The 19,399-nt window shown below is 48.0% G+C and overlaps 2 protein-coding genes across 3 annotated transcripts; both read right to left on the bottom strand.

Moving 5' to 3' along the window:
- Positions 1-919: 919 nt before the first annotated feature.
- Positions 920-2,270, bottom strand: CORT (cortistatin). Its single transcript, NM_001204936.1, is given in 2 exon segments — positions 920-1,138; positions 2,163-2,270. Coding segments are annotated over 2 exon segments (327 nt in total).
- A 4,908-nt stretch (positions 2,271-7,178) lies between these two features.
- CENPS (centromere protein S) lies at positions 7,179-16,748 on the bottom strand. 2 transcript variants are annotated; one of them, NM_001204935.2, is given in 5 exon segments: positions 7,179-7,610; positions 9,600-9,666; positions 12,995-13,028; positions 14,201-14,324; positions 16,610-16,748. In NM_001204935.2, coding segments are annotated over 5 exon segments (420 nt in total). In that variant the 5' UTR covers positions 16,664-16,748; the 3' UTR covers positions 7,179-7,469.
- Positions 16,749-19,399: the final 2,651 nt, after the last annotated feature.

Raw genomic sequence — 19,399 nt, 5'->3', positions numbered from 1 at the left:
TGCTGCACCCGTGGCATATGGACGTTCCTAGGCCATAGGAATCTGAACCACAACTGTGACCTATATATACCACAGATGCAGCAACACCAGATCCTTAACCCACCACGCTGGGCTGAGGATTGAACCCGTGCCTCAGCAGCAATCCAAGCCACACAGAGACAATGCTGGATCCTTAACCCTCTGTGCCACAGAGGGAGCTCCTGGTATGGCTGTTTTATAACAGCAGGTTCAAATGTAACTTTTATAAGCATGTCAACATGATGTGTGTTTAACAGACAACATATATCGTCTATACATCTACAGTTTTAAAATTGATTGTAGCTAAAACATGAAGAATAGTCATTTTGCTCTTGGAGTACAATGTTAAAAATTTGCTTTTAGGGAGTTCCCTTGTGGCAGAGTGGGTTAAGGATTCAGCATGGTCACTGCAGGGGCTCGGGTCACTGCTGTGGTGCAGATTTGACCCCCGGCCTGGGAACATCCACATGCTGCAGGTGTGGCCAAAAAAAAAAAAAATGCTTTTAATGTAAGGGAAATATTGTTTAGACAATTTATATCAAAATAAACTGAAATGTTATTCTGAACACTTAAATATGTAGCCTTTAGCTATTTTAAATCAAAGCAAAAAAAGACACGGGCCAGCACAGCTTCCAAGCACATAATGAAGGTGGAAGGAAAGCCCAGTGGCTGTAATGACAATAACAGCAAAAAGCCCCAAAAATCTTTATCAAAAATACTCACTCTGGTTTCCAAATTACTCAAGACACTCAGTATTGGGTGTTTTTGGAGTTAAAATAAAAACTTTTCAAATTACATGGGAAAGAAAAGACAACTGTGTAAAAAAGAAAGATCAGAGCTGCTTAATGCCTTTTATTCAGATCCATCATGACACTTTGCGCCAGAGACCACGAGTGGAGTTTTACTTGCAGGACGAGAAGGTCTTCCAGAAGAAATTCCCACAGGGCGTTCTATCTCCACGCGAGGCCTGTTGGCGGGGCAGCCCTTCCTGCTTCTTGGGCATTTCCCTGGTCTCCCCTCCCACGAAGGGCACCTCCCTGGCCTGGGACATCCATTCATGCCACCATGCCAGGAAAGTCAACAGGCTGTTTTTCTTTATTTCTGCCACTTCCTGCATATGCTTTTAGAAAGAAGCAGAGGACAAAGGAAAGAAAAATCAACCATCTGGTTCAGCTAGCATTAAGATACATAATTCTTTCCTTAAAAAAAAAAAGAGAGAGAGAGAGACGGTTCAAGATAATAAATCACATTTCCATTTAAAGGATGAGAAAGTTAAGAGAACACCGTAACAAAACTGCTCTAATTAGGTAAAAGGAAAAGTTGAAAATTTTCAATCACGGAAAAAAAACCTGCTTGTTTTGCCCCTGATCTTTGTGGAGGTTCTTAATTAGATGAGGTCAGGAAATGTATCTTTCCTGACAAGTGACTGGCAACTAAGCAGCCACCCCTAGGTGGATCAGGCTAATTTAGCTTGGATTTCCCATCTCTGGTTTACTCCTGGCTGTCCACAAATTGCTTTTTCAGACAGATCAGATAGAGACACTATATTCTGGCCTCTCAAACTCCTCAGAAAGCTTCCAGGAGTAATCTGATGATAAATGACTTGTCTGGAACTCATCTGATAATTTCAGAGAAAAATCTATTTTTAATGGTCAACTTTATGTACTCTTTCTTGGAACTTTTTCAAAATGGAAAAAAAGGGAGAAAAATCAATCACTACATGAAGTTACAAATTCTCACACTGGCAAATGTAATGATGTCAGTTAATCTGAGCCAGGAGAGAACAAGGGCTGCGTATATAAATTTAGATTCTAGAAGTATGGGTGACTCATAACCACAGTGGCAGCTCCGTGATGGCTGCGACAGACTGGTATAATCACATAATGTTTCGAAGACCAGCAGGTGGAGATGGCTGGCTTGAAGGAACTCCCCTTGAGTTTCAGAGCCTTCTAACAAACTTCCTAATAGCTGAAGGTAAAGGAGCATCAGGGGTCTGTAGGGTCAGCACAGCACAGGGCACTGCCGGGCACACTACGAAGTCCCGCCCTGCCATCTGTCCTGCATGCACCCTCTGCCATGGGGAACCCACAGGGAAAAAGACACCCCGACAGTGGGTCAGCATGCGGCCGCGTCAGACTACTCACCCCACTGTCTCTGTCGTGGCTGGTGAGGCCGCCCTCCAGGGGGAGGGCAGTGGTGGCCCCCAAGGGTGGTAGCAGCAGCAGGAGCAGCAGGCAGAGAGGCGGCAGCATCCTGCGGGCTGACTGGCACTGCCCTCCAGCTCTGCAGCTGCTCATCCTGTTTGACAGCCCCCAAATCAGAGGTCTGTGGACTTGGGTCTCTTCTTGGAGACTGCGGTGGGGGGGGGACCGGGGGGTGGTGGTAGCATTTGAAGCTCAACCTGCAGCTGTTTTTTTTTGTATCTCTGCCTGTCTAAAGCCCTCACGTAGAAGCCTGAGCAATCGGCTCCCACAAAAGTGCCTTTGGATTGAGTTAACCCTTCATTAAAGCCTCAGATCTTTTCCTGTTTAGCGTGCATTTGCTCCTTCTTTGGATGCATGTGCACGTGCCTCTGAAGACATTCTCCCTCCTCATAATTAAGCCTTTGGCATGAGAACAAACCCGAGTGATTTAACATAATACAAAATCAGCCTTGGGTAAGTAGCTTAAAATGTGCCGTTTTTTATTTAAAAAATTTAAAAAAAAAATTTTTTTTGGCGGGGCGTGCAGCAGCTGGATGTGAGATCCGTTCCCAGACCAGAGATCGAACCTGGGCCGAAGCAGTGAAAATGCCTAGTCCTTACCCCTAGACCACAAGGGGACTCCCCCAAATCCAGTTTTGCCCACACTGATCTGCTCAGGCAGAAGAAACAAGGGAACACTGAAGCTCAGGGAGCCACGCAGGGCATCCACTGATCTCACCAAAATGCAGGCCAGGGTGACCCAGTGATTAATTCCCAGCACAGCTCCCCACCCAATGGGCCAGAGGCCATGTCCTCGAGCCCAGGCCTCCCCAAATGCGACAGTACCCAGATCACCTTATTAAGACTAACTAAAATGCAGATTCTTTTTTTTCTTTTTTCTTTTTAGGGCCATGCTCACAGCATATAGATGTTCCGCTAGGGGTTCAATTGGAGCCGCAGACACCAGCAGCAGCCACAGCCACAGCAATGCAGGATCCAAGCAGCATCTGTAACCTACACCACAGCTCACGTCAATGCCAGATCCTTAACCCCCTGAGCCAGGCTAAGGACTGAACCCGTATCCCCATGGATACCAGTCCCATTCATTACCACTGAGCCACGACAGGATCTCCTAAAATGCAGATGCTGATGGGGTAGGTAAGGAGGGGCAGAGAGTTCTAATGAGCTCCCGGGTGATGCTGACACTGGAGTAGTCAGTGCTTTTCAGACTGCTGCTGGCCACTCACTGGTAGGTCATTACCTAGCACTTTTTTGGAACGAAATAGAAATTAGAGTGTGTCATGCGGAATAAGAGTAAATACTATTTTTTTGTGTGTGTTAGGTGCAAAATGTCCTGCTTACTGAAAACACTGCATGTGGCCAGCTCAGGGTTTACTCTGCTCCTGACGACAGCCCCACTGATGAGAAGTCCAGAACGCAAAGCCCTCGGTGCCACCTCCTGGCTTTTCCTGTCAGGTCCCAGGCTCAGAATCACACAAACACAAGCAGACCCTCTTCAGCTGAGACAGCTAGGAAAACCTAAAACATCCACCACAAACCTACTAAGATGACCAAGATTCAAGGCAAGGTTCTAAATGGAAGTAAAGCGGGAGCTCCCCTGTGGTGCAGCAGGTTAGAATCTGCCTAGCATGCATGAGGATGCAGGTTCGATCCCTGATCTTGTTCAGTGGGTTAAGGATCCAGCGTTGCCTGTGAGCTGTTTTGCAGGCCCGCAACTGCAGCTCCAACTGACTGCTAGCCTGGGAACCTCCATATGCCGAAGGTACAGCCCTAAATAGCAAAAACAGAAACAATAAATGGAAGTAAAGCACCTGAAGAACTAACAGCTCACTGTACAGAAGTGAACCCGTTTTCCTGAGCCCTGGCTCACAGCCTTAACAAGGGAAATTGCAATCTGAAATTTCATTTCATTGCAGGTTTAAGATTCTAGGTAAAATCGGCATGGCCTGAGGAGCCGTGGCTCATACACTGCATGTAGCTTAGTCCTTCAGCTGGTACCAAGACACTGTTTTGCCTAGCTCCCACAAATGGTATTAAAAATGTTTAGATACTCTTTTTAAAAAAATTTTTTGGCCACACCCATGGCATATATAAGTTCCCATGCCAGGGATCAAATCTGAGCTGCAGCTGTGACCTAGGTCACAGTTGGGGCAGTACTGGATCCTTAACCCACTGCACCACAGGTGAGAAAGTCATGGCAGCTTAGCCAGCGTCTTCTATCTTCAGTATATTTTGCAGACTGTACTTAATGGACCCATTAAGCACTGAGCACCTGGCATGTACTACACAGAAGTACAAGGGAGCCACGCCATCAACCAGACAGAGCTGTTTTGGCCGAGCTAAGGGACAGGATACATCAGAACATGCAGTGGCCAAGTGGCACCTCTTGAGAAATCAGGGGGTGGACTCAGCCATTCCTTACAAAGTCTGACCACCCCTGTGTTATTATCCCCAGAAAAATGTGATCTAAGGCCACCTGTCTAAATTTAAACAGGTCATACAAAAATATGCCAAACTGAAAGATACATGAACATAAGTCAACTTTTTGTTTTGTTTTGTTTTGTTTTGCTTTTTAGGCCTGCACCTGTGGCATACAGAAGTTCCCTGGCTAGGGGTTGAATCAGAGCTGCAGCTGCCGGCCTATTCCACAGCCACAGTGACACGGGACCCCAGCTGTAGCTGCGACCTACACGGCAGCTCACGGAAACCCTGGATCCTTAGCTCACTGAGCAGGACCAGGGATCAAACCCTTGTCCTCATGGATGCTAGTTGGGTTCGTTACTGCTGAGCCACAACAGGAACTCCTAACTTTCTCATCTGGCTAGAAAACCTCATGTCAAAGTACCCATACCACCCAGGAGGTGCCCACCCTCCACCCAGGGAAGGAACCCACAGTGCACACAGGTTCACCACATTGAGTCCCAGGGATTCCAAGTGTCTGGAGCGACAGAAATCTGTAAAAAGATGCATTAGGATAGTTCTACTTGTTTCCTCTTATTCACATACAACATTGCTGTGGGCTATTTTCTTTTTTTTTTCTTTTTTCCATTTTTTGCTGCTCTGCAGCATATGGAGCTCCTGGGCCAGGGATCAGCTCTAAGCCACAGTTGAGACCTAAGTCGCAGCTGCAGCAATGCGCCAGGCTGGGGATCAAACCTGAATCATAGGGTTCCCAAGACGCCAATGATTCTGCTGCACCACAGGAGCTCCTGCTGGGAGGTATTTTTTCACCCTATTTCACTGATAAGAACACAAACTTTCAGAAAGCCACGCAGCTATTAGAGTTATGAAACTAGGATCAAATCTAGATTTTGGAAAGTCCATTGTATCTAGTCTCTAAACTCTCCTTGATGAGGCGTTTAAAGGGAGCTCACCTGGGGAGTTCCCTAGTAGCACAGTGTTAACTGGCGCTGTCACTGCTGCGGCACAGGTTTGATCCCTGGCCCTGGAACTTCTGCATGCCCCAGGCAGGGCCAAAAAAATAAAAAGAGCTCATCTGAAAACGAAACGGCTAACATAACTGATGCTAGGCTGGAATGTACCATAAGGATGGAAAGCTTTATGATTCTCCCTTTTCTTTTGCTGATGTGACACACAGATATTCCAATTATTATCTGAGATCAAATGATGAGTGCTTTGCAGAACCTGAAACCGGGAAGTTTAAAGTCAATGCTTTCCTATGACCACAGCACAGCAGCACCTCCTTTTGAGTCTGACTCTCAAAGTATGTTTTTCTGGTCGTATCTGGGCGTAGATGGTATAAATTCTATCCCAAATGCACGTCCTTTTCTCTCTCACCCCCTCTAGAGTCAACTCTCCAAATGTGACTGCCATCTCCACTGGTCAGTAGATCCTGGGTACTCAGTTAACCTCTTTAAGCTTCAGCATGCTCAGCAGTAAAACAGATAAACCCTGAAAAAGTTGTGAAGATCCTGGGAGGTACAACACGGAGTGTCCAGAGCAGCCCTGGGCACACAGAAAGGGCTCTGTAAATGCCAGTGCCTGTTCTTCACCCTGTAGCTCCAACAGTGGAAAGGCATGCCCCGGACCTCAAAGAAGCCCAAGGAGAAGACAGCAGAACTGGGGCTCCTCGAAGCATCTCTCACCAACTAAACCGAGGACACACACTCAGGCGCTTTGGAGAAGCCGTCCAGGCTTTCCTCTTATGTAAAAAGCCCAGTAGCAACACTGTATAATTATAAAATAGCCAAAGAAAAGTCACATAAACTGTGTTTCTGGAGAAATTGCCTTTAAAAAGTAAAAAGGACCATTTCCAAATATCCACCTTTTACCTTGTGATGACAAGGGACACGGGTTTAAAAAACAGTATTGGTAATCAAAGGGACAAAATGAAGGCATTTCCACTGTGGTGCAGTGGGTTAAGAATCCGCCTGCAGTGGCACCAGTTGCTGCAGAAGCACAGGTTTGATACCTGGTTCCGTGCAGAGGGTTAAAGGATCCGGAGTTGCTGTGGCTGTGGCGCGTGGCGCAGCTGAAGCTTGGATTCAATCCCTGGCCTGGGAACTTCCATATGCCACAGGTGTGGCCACTAAAAAAAAAAAAAGAAAAAAAAAAAGAACTAATAAATATACCTTTGTTCATCCTTCAGGGATTGTCAGCTTGAGAGATTATATAAAAGAATAAAGAAATAACTATTTTTCTGCTTGAAAAAAATTCAACCGGAGTTCCCGTCATGGCTTAGTGGATAACAAATCTGACTAGGAACCATGAGGTTGTGGGTTCAGTCCCTGGCCTTGCTCCCTGGCGTTGCCGTGAGCTGTGGTGTGGGCTGCAGATTCGGCTCAGATCCTGAGTTGCTGTGGCTCTGGCGTAGGCCAGCGGCTACAGCTCCGATTCGACCCCTAGCCTGGGAACCTCCATATGCTGCGGGAGCAGCCCAAGAAAATGGCAAGAAGACAAAAAAAGAAAGAAAGAAAAAAAAAAAATTCAGCCATATTTAATTGCTAACACAAGTTTATTAATTGCAACAGATACAATTTCCAGTACATACCAAACACACGCTTTTTCACATGCTTCAGTAAAACATGGAAGTATTTTGCATAAGTTTCTAGTTCTCTTTTAAAAAAGCTTTTGCAGTCAATGTCTCGGAGAATACAGTACAAAAAGCCTCCTGGTCGTTTTTGTTTTTTGTTTTGATCCTCACTTTCCCGTTCAAAATTACCTTCGTTGGCAATCTGTGTTTTCTGTGGTTCTACCTGAAGTCTGTTTTTTCCAAATGGTGAGAGGTTAATTCTCAATTTCCACTACACCAGCCTCTCCTGGCTCCACTGCATCTTTGTTTTCATCCTCTGACTTCTTTTTCTTCTTTGCTTTGCGTTCCAGGTTAAACTGAGCGAGGTTTTCATTTATCTCTGTGATGTATTTTAGCTATAAAAAAATTTTATTTGTATTTTCATCTGGTTATAAAGCCGTGTATGACCCAGAGGGTGACTGTATGTTCTTTCCCGACCACTCTCGCCTGTGTTTCAGTCCCTTAGAGTTAAACACAGCTTCGACTCACTGTCACTCACATAGCCTATCAAACCGGGAGGGGTTCCCTGAGTCATCTCAAGAATTAAAACAAAGGAGCTTACAGGAGTTCCTGTGGTGACTCAGCTGAACGAACCTGACCAGCATCCATGAGGTTGCAAGTTTGATCCCTGGACTCGTTCGGTGGGTTAAGGATCAGGTGTTGCTATGGCAGTGGTGTAGGCCAGCAGCTACAGCTCCAATTCAACCCTTAGCCTGGGAACCTCCATATGCCGCTGGCGAGCCCTAAAAAGACAATTAAAAAAAGCAAAAAAACCAACAACAACAAAAACAAAAATCTGGGCGCTTACAGAAGGCATGCTGATCGCAGAAACAGTCTACAAGGCACAAATATAGTCAAGATGCCCCGACACTCATCCAGCTAAAACTACTGAGCAACTACTGTGTGCCCAAGACAAGGGAAATAAGACGCAGTCCCTGCCCTCAGGGAGGGTTTAGCCAAATGCACAAATTTAGCTGCAACTCGTCAGTAATAAGCTTCTGTCTGATGGAAAAAAAGAGGCTGAAATAAAGACGTTCTGAAGTAAGCGAACATGCACTAGGCAGATAACTTCCCAATGAACATCCTAAGGGGACGTGCACTGACCAGTCCTTGACAGAAGAGAGAAACTGCCGCGAGTTCCCATGCGGCGCCCTGGGCTAAGGATCTGGCACTACTGCAGCTGTGGAGCACGACACACAGTGCGGGTTCCATCCCTGACCTGGGAACTTCCATACATCATGGGTGCAGCCAAAAAGGAAAAAAAAAAAAAAAGATGGGAATTGCTCCCTGAAGGTGACCAAGTAACAGCTGTGACAGAGAATTTATGAGCGAGAAACATCTTTTCCACTGATACCACAGCACCACCAGGCCAGCTGAGCAGTTTTATTTAGGAATCGCATCATCCTTAACCTTGACTTAAACGCTGCAGAAAAGGTATCGGGAAAGCAGAGGCGGAAAAGAGCCCAGGGGAAATGTCCAGGCTTCAGAGGTTAAGATCCAGCTGCCGACCAGAAGACTTTGTATTTAACTCTGGGAAGTTACTTAACATCAGCAGCGTCGCCTGTAAAATAGGGCTAATTAGCCATGTTACTAAAAACCCTCAAAGGGTGGTCGTGAGCTTTCAGTGATATACGTAAAATATTATCTCTGACAGCCCCCCATGAAGTGTCAAGTGTTACACAATCCGCTCTTTCCACCACTGCTTACTGGTCAGCCACCGTGGGCCAGGCTCTCTCCCAGGCACAGCAGAGAGGAAAGAGACAAGATACCCTCCCCTCGTGGAGCTCACATTCTGGGGAGAAACGTATTTTAAAGGGAGGATCTCAGACTAAGTCAGGAAGCCTCACAGGGTCCCTGGATCTGCCATCAGCCAAAACTGCTAGCCTGGGACAGTCACGGCATCACCTGTAAAACGAGGGCTTGGTCCAGAGGACTTCCAGACTTCCTTGAAAAGACAGAAAATGTACTCAAGTTCCTGCCCATCCCAGCTGTAGATACTCCTCCTGTCCCACTGGCCCATCAGAACTGTGGGCCATCCCACACTCTCCAGCCTACGACCCGTCTCTGATATCACGCTGTAACATGGGACCAAAGTTTTGAGATATTACCAAAAAAAGGCAAGTTAAGAAATCCAGAGAGTGCTGATTAGAAAATTTCAAATTGGCTTAGCAAGATCCATCATAATGAAAGAAAGACTATAAGTCACAGGCAGGTCTGAACGGTTCGAGCGTCTCTCGTTTTTAATGCAAGGTGCCCTGGAGGATCACTTCGGGGCTGCGAGTGATTAATTGGGAATAATGTGTTCTGATGGGAGAGGGGGGCGAGCAAAGGGATTCATCTCTCACCAGTGAATTACTCCTCCTGGCTAAGAGCTTCACGTCTTCAGTGTTAATTGTGCTCCTTTTTGCGTGTCTGTGGAGAGGGCAGAAACGATTCACCAAAATGTTTGGTATCATTTAAAGTTTTGATGAAACACCGAAGTTCACGGCCAGACTTCTTCACACCAAAAGAAACCCATCTTTTCAGGTTAAGGTCATTAAGCAAAAGTGACACGAAAATGAGTGAAGTGATGAGCCAAGAGGCCAGTGAAATAAAGAGACTGGGAGGAAGCAGAAGCCCATCTGTCCACGTCCACCTGAGGGTCAAGGATGCCTGGGAACGAGCCTGGAAAGGGGTGACAGGCGTTAAACCTTCCCAAACAACCTGCTTGGTCACAGCGACCACCACACGAAAAGTGAGAAGAAGTCAGTGCAGCTCCTTCAGGGAAAAGAGAAAACGGCACAGACTCACAATAAAAAGACCGTCTCCGCTTGAAGAGAAGAACAAAGAGAACCTCCACGAAGCCTGGCTTCACTGACACCAACATCCTAAAGCTCTGCTCCAAAGCTACAGTACAGGAAAAAGCTCATGCAGGTATTTAATACCCCTTTTCCCAACAAGGAGATGATGATGCAAACCCTTGGTGACAGCCCAGTTAGAACAAAGAACATCCTTTAAACTTGAGTCTTTTTTTTCTTTTTTTTTTCTTTTTAGGGCCACATCTGAGGCATATGGAAGTTCTCAGGCCGGGGTCCAATTGGAGCTGCAGCTGAGGCCTATGACATAGCCAGGGCAACACTAGATCCTTAACCCACTGAGTGAGGCCAGGGATCGAACCCACGTCCTCAGAGAGAAAGTGTGGAGGTTTTTGCTGTTTTGTTTTGTTTTGCTTTTTAGGGACGCACCCACGGCATATGGAAGTTCCCAGGCTAGGGGTCCAATCGGAGCTAGAGCCGCCAGCCTATGCCACAGCCACAGCGACGTGGGATCCAACCTGTGTCTGCACCCTACACCACAGCTCATGGCAATGGTGGATCCTTAACCCACTGAACGAGGCCATTGATCAAACTGGCAATCTCATGGTTCTTAGTTGTATTCGTTTCTGTTGCACCAGAACAGGAACTCCTAGCACGGAGTTCTTAATCTGCTGAGCCACAATGAGAACTCCCTAGAGTCAGCTTCTTGCACACAACATGGACTCAAATTCTTGTTCCAGTCCTCTTACCTCTGCTTTAAGAGGTAACTTGAGATAATAAGCTCTATTCAATAATCAGTACTTTAATTACACCCTTTCTTACCATTTCTCACTTTTTCCCAAAATAAGTAGGAACTTTCAAAGTAGGAATCTTTGTATGCTTTTTTTATCAGCCTCACCCATGGCATAAGGAAGTTCCCAGGACAGGGATCAAACCCACACAACAGCGGCAACCCAAGCCACAGTAGTGACAAGTCCAGATCCTTAACCACTAGACCACCAGCAACTCCCAAAACGTTTCATCTTTAACATGCTAACAATACTAGGGGTCTAGAGATTTCAAAGCTAAGTAAAGGAAATTCACAACTTAAATTCAGAGGTGATTTTCCAAAGTTTATAGGTGAGTCGTGTATTTACAATTTAAATGCATTTTTTTCATAGAAACTGGTTAGGTTCCTGGCCTCTACAGACCACTTAACCTGAAACAGTATGTATTTCAGACTTCTCAAACCAAGATAATCATGGTTCTAGGAGCAGAGATTGTGTGACAGGGAAAACTCAAAGTCACAAGGTAAAGTTGACCTTTGGGGAACATCAATTTTTTGTTTTGTTTTGTCTTTTTGGCATTTCTTGGGCTGCTCCCACGGCATATGGAGGTTCCCAGGATAGGGGTCTAATCGGAGCTGTAGCCGCCAGCCTACACCACAGCCACAGCCACTCGGGATCCAAGCCGTGTCTGCAACCTACACCACAGCTCACGGCAACGCTGGATCCTAACCCACTGAGCAAGGCCAGGGATCGAACCCGCAACCTCATGGTTCCTAGTCGGATTTGTTAACCACTGCGCCACGATGGGAACTCCCGGGGAACATCAATTTTAATACAGGATTTTTTTTTTATATGAGAGCAAACTGGAATACTTTGAAAACAAATGTAAAATTAAGACAAAGGATGAGTCTTCAAAGAAAATCTATGCTTGTGTTCACTTGGGGATCTTAGGAGGTAGTGTGAGGAACGCTGGTGCTACTGGCACCTAGCAGGTAGAGACCCGGGGGTGCCACCGGACACCCTACAACACACAGGACGGTTCCCAGCAGCACAAGGAACTACCTGTGTCAACAGTGCTGAGGTGGAAAAACCCAGAATCTATGTTAATAAACTCTGTGTTCAAATCCAATAACCATTTGTCTACTTATTTACGTTTTTGTGTCTTCCTTTGTAATATAACGGAGTCATAGGTATATTTTCAAATAAAAAAGAAAGAAAAGAAAGAAATAGCAACTAAAGGTAGTGATGTATTTCACGGGAGACGGGGGGTGGGGGGGCTCCTGGGGTGCAGGGAAGGGGCCACCACCTGAATTAACGATGATAGGACACAAGAGCCTTCAGTACCCCATATATTACCCTTACCCCTTTGGACCAAGTTGGAGACGCTAAGCGGTTTTCAGGGGCTCATGTACACAGGAAGAGGAAAGATTTACAGCCTGTCTTCTGAGACCCTACTGCTTTAATTCATCCAAACTCTTCAACCGAGAAACAAAGAGCTAAAGCAGCAAGGTGAAAAGGATGGGGTGTGGGAGAGGCTGGCGCCCAACCCGAAGTGGGAGCCAAGTAGACCGCTTTGGCCCTTTCAGGGCCTCGTCATCCAAACTGCTGCGTAAAAGCAATCACGGCAACTGTTTTCAATTACCTGCGGTGCTAATTGAAGAGAGGAGCATAAATCAGCTGTAAAAGCTAAAGCTTTACCCACTGAAAGCAAAGCCCCCCACTTTTCACGGAGTGTGTGTCTCACTCGTGACTGACGAGCCCAGCAAATGCAAGCCTGCGGGGGAAGCGGCTGAATTATCCCTGCATCTGTGAGCTTCCGCCCGGACACGGGGCCAGAGGGCGTATCACCTGCAGAAACAGTCTTAAAAGCACACACATCACTCGCATTCAGAGTCCTGCAGACAAAAGCGATGCATACCTTTTTCAGCTGGAACTGAATAACTCCAGTTCTGTTAACAAGAAAATATGTGGAAAACTTCAAAAAATGCCAAATCAAGTCTGAATGGATGTGATTAAAGCAGATGTTACAGTCTTGCAGAATCATGATTAGAGACTGCGCCTCCACAAAACGCAGGGGGAAAAGAAAAAGCAAAGGCACTCCTGAAATTCACCAGCAGATGGAGGGCGCCAAGAGCGTGTCAACAAACACAGTGCCTGAGGATCAAGCTCTGTACCTACCTGGCAAACATTTCAAGGTCTTTGGCAAAATTTTCTGAAAGAGAAAAAAAAGATGTGCTTGAGCTCGCCTGCGTCGATCTCATTTCTGAGGGACAAGTGAATCTCAATGTCTGCAGGAAGCACAGTGACAAACACAACACATCCTTTTTTTTTTTTTTTTTTTTTTTTTTTGGTCTTTTTAGGGCCTTACCCACGGCATATGGAGGTCCCCAGGCTAGGGGTACAGCTGCCGGCTGGGGGTATTCAAATCAGAGTACAGCTGCTGGCTTACACCACAGCCACAGCCACTGCCACGCCAGATCCGAGCCGAGTCTGAGACCTACACCTACACCACAGCTCACGGCAATGCTGGATCCTTAACCCATTGAGTGAGGCCAGGGATTGAACTTGCATCCTCACAGATGCTAGTTGGATTTGTTTCCACTGTGACACAACGGGAACCTTCTTTTTTTGTTCTTTTTCCTTTTTTGCCCGCCCCACAGCACTTGGAGTTCCCAGGGCCAGGGATCAGATTTGAGCTGCAGTTGCGACCTACGCCACAGCTGCCAGATCCTTAACTCATTATGCAGGGCCAGGGATCTAACCTGCTGCCCGGTGCTCCAGAGCTGCCAATCCTGTTTCACCACAAAGGGCACTCTCAACACATCCTTTTAAAGGATGGGAGATGTGAGAGGAAGCCTATCATGCAGCTCCATCACTGGGTGGGGGTCAGCAGCCGTTGCATTCCTGCCGACCCCGTCTTCGCTGGCACCCTCCGCCCTTCCCTACAAGCCTCTAGTAATTGTGGCTACACCTCTCCTTCCTAGAAACCACCCCTTAAATTTCAATTTTGATACGAGTTAGGGCCTGTGAGGACGTTCATCATCTCTGAAGCCAAGCAAATACCCACGCTGCAAGCTGAGCTGTCAAATAAACTGTGGGTGATATAAAAAAGTTTACACAGCAATGAAATAAAAAAATTTACTGTCTAATGTTCCGGGCAGTTTAAAACACACTAAAATACAGGTGCTGATGCCCCTGTGTTAGTGAAATAGAAAAAAAAAATAGTTCTTTCCATAAACTATCTGAATTTTACAGCCCTTAAAAAGAAACATGTCAAGAACGGTGTGCGATGATCACGCTCTGTGGGGAAGACCTGCCAGGGCAGCCCCCCGAATCCCCCCCAACCCCTGGGGGCGTCTACACATCTACAGGAAGGCTGCATACCGCACTGTCGAAAGGTCGCCTCCGAAATCGCCGCAATGGTTTGTTTGCTGAATGGCATGTCTTTGTCCGACGCCACTTCCTCGCAAAGACAGCCAACGGTGTAGTGAACTGCTGCCTTCAGCCTCTGAAGCAAAACCAAAACATTTCATGGGTACGTCTGCAAATCGGAGCTTTTCCCATCCTAAAAGACGAAGACCGACGAGAGGGTCCGCTCTCTGATTCCTTCAGCACTTTCCACACTGGCTGCGTAACTTTTCAAGTGTGCTAGTGAATGACTGGGGCCTCTGGGGTGCTTCCTAGTTAATGGTTATGATTTCGGTCGGGTAAAGGAATGACGACGGCAGGTCAGCGGGAGAAAAGGCAGACTGGTCCTGGGGAGGCGTCCGGGTGACTTCACTCAGAAATTCCATGTGGATGTGCAAAGCGCCTACGGGGTGAAGACGTGTGCTGCGTGTCTGGGGCACACGATGGAAAAACAGACGGGGATTCTGGCCCCTCTCCGCCCCCAACTGGGGTTAATCAAGCAAATTCAAAAGGATCCCTCTGGTCCCTGTGCTTCAAGTCCTTGCCAGCCCCAGTCCTGCATGCGGCAAAGGAAGAACGGCCAGGACAACACAGGGAAGGGCTTATGAGGGCACATCTGACTCTCCTTTGATTTGCTGGTTTGCTAGCCCACCTCAGCAGGCCCTCACTGCTCCCCAACAACACTGGAGGTGCTGCAAAACATCCCTCTTTCCCATGAAGAGAAGAAGCAAAAAAAAAAAAACAAGCTAAGCCAAGGGCTCGGTCTCCAGTCAACAAACTTGCTGAGCCCTGCGTGTTCCACCTGCGCTGGAGACAGAGCTGACAGGTGAACAGCATCGACTCTACCAGCACATGTTCACGGTGGAGGAAAGATGAGGAGGAACTGTGAACATGGGAGTGTGGAGGAGGGGCCGGGCAGATAAGCCAGGGATCTACCTTCCTGAGTCTCAGAAGTCACAAGAGTAGGTAAGTGGAGAGCTATGGTAGGAGGAGACAAAGAGACCACCACCTGGGAGGGATATAAGACCCTAAAAGGAAAAAAAAAATCACTTTGGGGACAAGTGGGTAAAACTGAATATGGACTGCCACTAGATAACAGGATTTTATCAAAATCAAACTTCCTGAGTGTGATCAGAGATGATTCAGAGTAAACCCTTGTTTGGGGGCAATGAACGCTCAAGTATTACGATTAAAGGTGAAGTGTTAAGAGTATTTAATTCTCACATAACTTCAGAAAAAGGAGACAAGGGGAGTTCTGGTCGTGGCTCAGCGGTTAAGGAATCCGACTAGCATCCATGAGGATGCAGGTTCGATCTCTAGCCTTGCTCAGTGGGTTAAGGATCCGTCGTTGCCACGAGCTGTGGTTGTAGGTCGCAGATGTGGCTTGGATCCCGCGTTGCTGTGGCTGTGGTGTAGGCCGGCGGCTACATCTCCAATTCAACCCCTAGCCTGGGAACCTCCACATGCTGCTGGTGCGGCCCTAAAGAGATTTAAAAAAATAAAAATAATAAAGGGGGACAAGGGAGCAAATGCAGCAAAATCTTGACAACGGGTGAACGGAGGTGAATGGCCTATGGGTGTTGATTGTATTATTCTTGCAACTTTTTCTGAAGGCTTGAACTTCAAAGTAAAAGGAATGGGCGGGTAAACAGCTTCCGAAATTTTCTTTCTGAAATACGAAGGGCACCCCTACGTAACTGAGCTCATTCCCGCATCTCTCAGGTTAATCCTCCCTGAGGTTTGCCACTCTGGCTCTTGGTTTTCACCTCTTTACAGCGCTGTTCTTACGACGGTGCCACATGGTATTTATTCCCGGTGAGAATTAAAGGACCGAATACCCGCAACTACCCTGAGAGGTGGTCCTATTATCACTCCGACTTTCCATCTAGGAAAACTGGTCAGAGTCAACACCACCTCCCCCGCAAGGTCGACATTCGAACCCACATCCGATAGGCTCTGGAGCCCGACGGCCTGGGTTTGCAAGAGCCTCTGAGGCCGTCTCTTCAATTGCAAGATGGAGAGCGAACCAGTCACAAGAGCCATCGTTTCAGAGCTCGTGCTGCGTGCCGGGCGCCCCGCACAGCCCTGTCGGAGAAGGGGGACCCAGGGAGCGCGGCTGGCACTTCCCGGGAACCTTCCTCCGCTCGCCCCGCAGCCCCGACGCTCAGAGCCGCGATACCATGGAAACCGCCTCCCAGCAGCCCCCGCGGCTGCCGAGCCAGCGCATGCGCAGCGCCAGGCGCCCACGTCGCGCAGAGTCCACGGGAGCGCGCCCCCCGCTCCCCGGACGCCCGCGCCAAGGTGAGGCCGTGCTAAGGGCCTTTTACTCCCCCATGTTTCGACGCCATCCTCCCCCAGACCGGCCGGGACCACGTTCGCCTGTACCTGTCGGTAAGAGAATCGCTGCTGCTCCTCGGCCCCTTCCTCTTCTTCCATCATCACAGCGGGCCGACCCTGGCAGGCGCGCGAGAACAGGAAAAGGCGGCGGCCGTGAAGGCACGGTCCGATTTTCCCGCCGCGGCGCCAGGCGACGGGCCGCGCGGGGGGCCAAAGCGCGAAGCTGCCGGGCGCCTCGCGCGCGCGCCCTGGCGGCGGCTCTGGGAAAGGCGCCTCGCGGCCCGTCTGCTCCCGCCCCCGCCAGCTCCCCGGGGCCCGGACGCCGCTCGGTGCCGAGTTCACGGTCTGCACGAGTTCACGGTCTGCACCGACTCTTAGAAAGAAGGTGTGTGTGTGTACGAGGGGAGGGGCGGGGCGGGGGAATAACGATGCTGCAGTTCGTTATTGGAAATTCCAGGCGGCGGTAACCTCGGTTTGCCCTGCAAAATCTAGGGTGGGCTTTAATAATTCTGTCGCTAAGCTTAGTGCTGCAAAATCGGTCTATGGATAAATGCTTGATTTCTAGCCCCCTCAGCGACTCCGTGGCTCACCCCAGTGCCGTTGACAGAGGAGTATAGTTCTGACCCGAATGTTAGCCGATTTTCCTTTATGTTCAGAATTAAGTAAAATGAAATAGTGAAATTCTGAAACTCAACGTTGGATTTTTTTTTTTTTTTTTTTTTTTTTTTTTTTTTTTTTTTTTTGGTCTTTTGAGGGCCGCACTCACGGCATTCAACGTTGGATCTTTACTGCCTTCAGACTTTATTCAGTTATTTCCCTCCTTTTCAGCTTCACTCTTGGAGCTTCACTCATAACTTGATGACGTGTAAAGGACTTCTCTGCTGAATCAAATAATAGTGTTTAAGTACTGGAAGAGTATTAAGTACTGGAAGAGTATTTCCTGGACTCTTGTGCTGTTGTTGCCAAAACAGCCTCTGTTTCCCATTGCCAAATAGAAACGTGGAGAAAGAGTTTTGGGTGAAGAAGAAAAAGAGAGCTTGGAGTTCCCATCATGGCTCAGTGGTTAAAGAACCTGACTAGTATCCATGGGGACTCGGGTTCGATCCCTGGCCTCACTCATTGGGTTAAGGATCCGGTCTTGCAGTGAGCTGTGGGGTAGGTCACAGATGAGGCTCGGATCCTGTAGGCCGGCAGCTGTAGCTCCAATTTGACCCCTAACCTGGGAACCTCCATATGCCTCTGGTGCAGCCCTAAAAAAAAAAAAAAAAAAAAAAAAAAAAACAGGACAAGAGAGAGAGCTTTATTTTATTGCTTTGCCTGGCAAAGGAGGCCACAGCAGCCTAATGCCTTCAAGACTGTGCCCTCTTGGAAGGAGTTAAGAGGTGGTTTTATAGTTTGGGGAGTGGAAAATAGGGCCCCAGATAAGGATCAGGGTAGAGGCAAGTTTGCACTGTCTTTCAAAGCAGGTGTTTAGTGGCCCCCAGGACTGGCCCTGCCAGTCCTCCTTCCCAGAATGAAGATGCTTCATCAAGTAGTTCTTCCATTTGTTGAGGGTTTTAGTTCTGCAGAAAGGCTCAAAGATATTGTTATGAATGTTCCTTAAGAGGGAACCAGGGCCGGAGTTCCCGTTGTGGCTCTGACTAGTATCTGTGAGGACGGTGGTTCCACCCCTGGCCTTGCTCAGTGGATTAAGGATCCAGCGTTGCTGTGAGCTGTGGTGTAGGTCGCAGACTCGGCTGGGATCTGGCATGGCTGTGGCTGTGACCTAGGCTGGTGGCTACAGTTTCAGTTCAGCCCCCAGCCTGGGAACCTCCATATGCCGTGAGTGTGGCCCTAAAAAGACAAAAAAAAAAGAGAGAAGGAACCCGGTCCCTGCCCCAAAGCTGCACTATTCTCTCTTGACTGCTCCTCCCAGGTATCTGCATCCCCTCCCTTCCCTGGTCTTTGGAACTCAAAGAAGGTCTTGGAAGCTGAGGCTTATCCCCTAAAAACAAGAGAGGACACAGAGGCTCGTGTACCTGGGAGCCGGCAGGGCACTGGCTCGGTCACACTATTTATCACGTAAAGGCTGCAAACCCAGTATACCTTCAAGTTTAACCTGCATTATTAATTCTCCTGCCCCTGCTTCCTTAAGTAAACAGTCAAAAAGGACTTAAACCCTGATTTATAAATTTCGTAGGTGTATATCCTTCCGCCATTGCCAATTTCAAGCCACCGATAGGGGGAGACTGAACACAGCATTTGTTACAACTCGGCTTTATGGGCCCAGCCCCCGCAACAGGCCGAAGGCTGTCACGCTGGAGTTTGCAGCAGAGAAAGGGTTTGTAAGGAGACTGGAGAACAAATGTCAGGTCTGCCTCCTGAGAAGTTGGAAGTCAAAAGGCTTGAGATATTTATGGGATAAAGAAGCGGGGTGGTCTCAGGGCGGGGAAAGGTGGCTGGAGGTAGGAGAAAGGGGAGGTTCTTCCAAGGCCCAGTTTTAGGGTCGGTGGTCCCAACTGGTGTTAGCTGGTCTGAACTGGGCAGAAGCAAACTCCAAAGTTCTGGGGAACAACTTAAGCCCCTGTTACCATAGTGACCCAGACATCAGAAGCATTATCACCGGGTGGTTAAGAAATCTGGTGACACATTACCTAGGCTACACGAGGCTTGGAGGGGATGCAGGTAGAGAAAGGGAGAAAACAAGGAAAGCAGGCTTAATCGTTAAAGGCAGGTTGCGAAGCAGAGGGGTTTCTCTCGAGCTGTCCCTCACCCGCTGTGCTGTGAGACACACAAGGGTTTCTGGTAAAGCGCCAGCTTCTCTTAACCCCGTGGGGCACGACTTCGTTCTTAGACGAG

This window comes from Sus scrofa, chromosome 6 (genome assembly GCF_054392235.1).
Source record: "Sus scrofa isolate SSC_HxYL_T2T_F1_AM1 chromosome 6, Sscrofa_HxYL_maternal_Yorkshire_Landrace_v2.0, whole genome shotgun sequence".
Classification (NCBI taxonomy): Eukaryota; Metazoa; Chordata; class Mammalia; order Artiodactyla; family Suidae; genus Sus; species Sus scrofa.
Note: the sequence above shows the minus strand (reverse complement) of the source record. Positions and strands in the feature narration are given on the sequence as shown.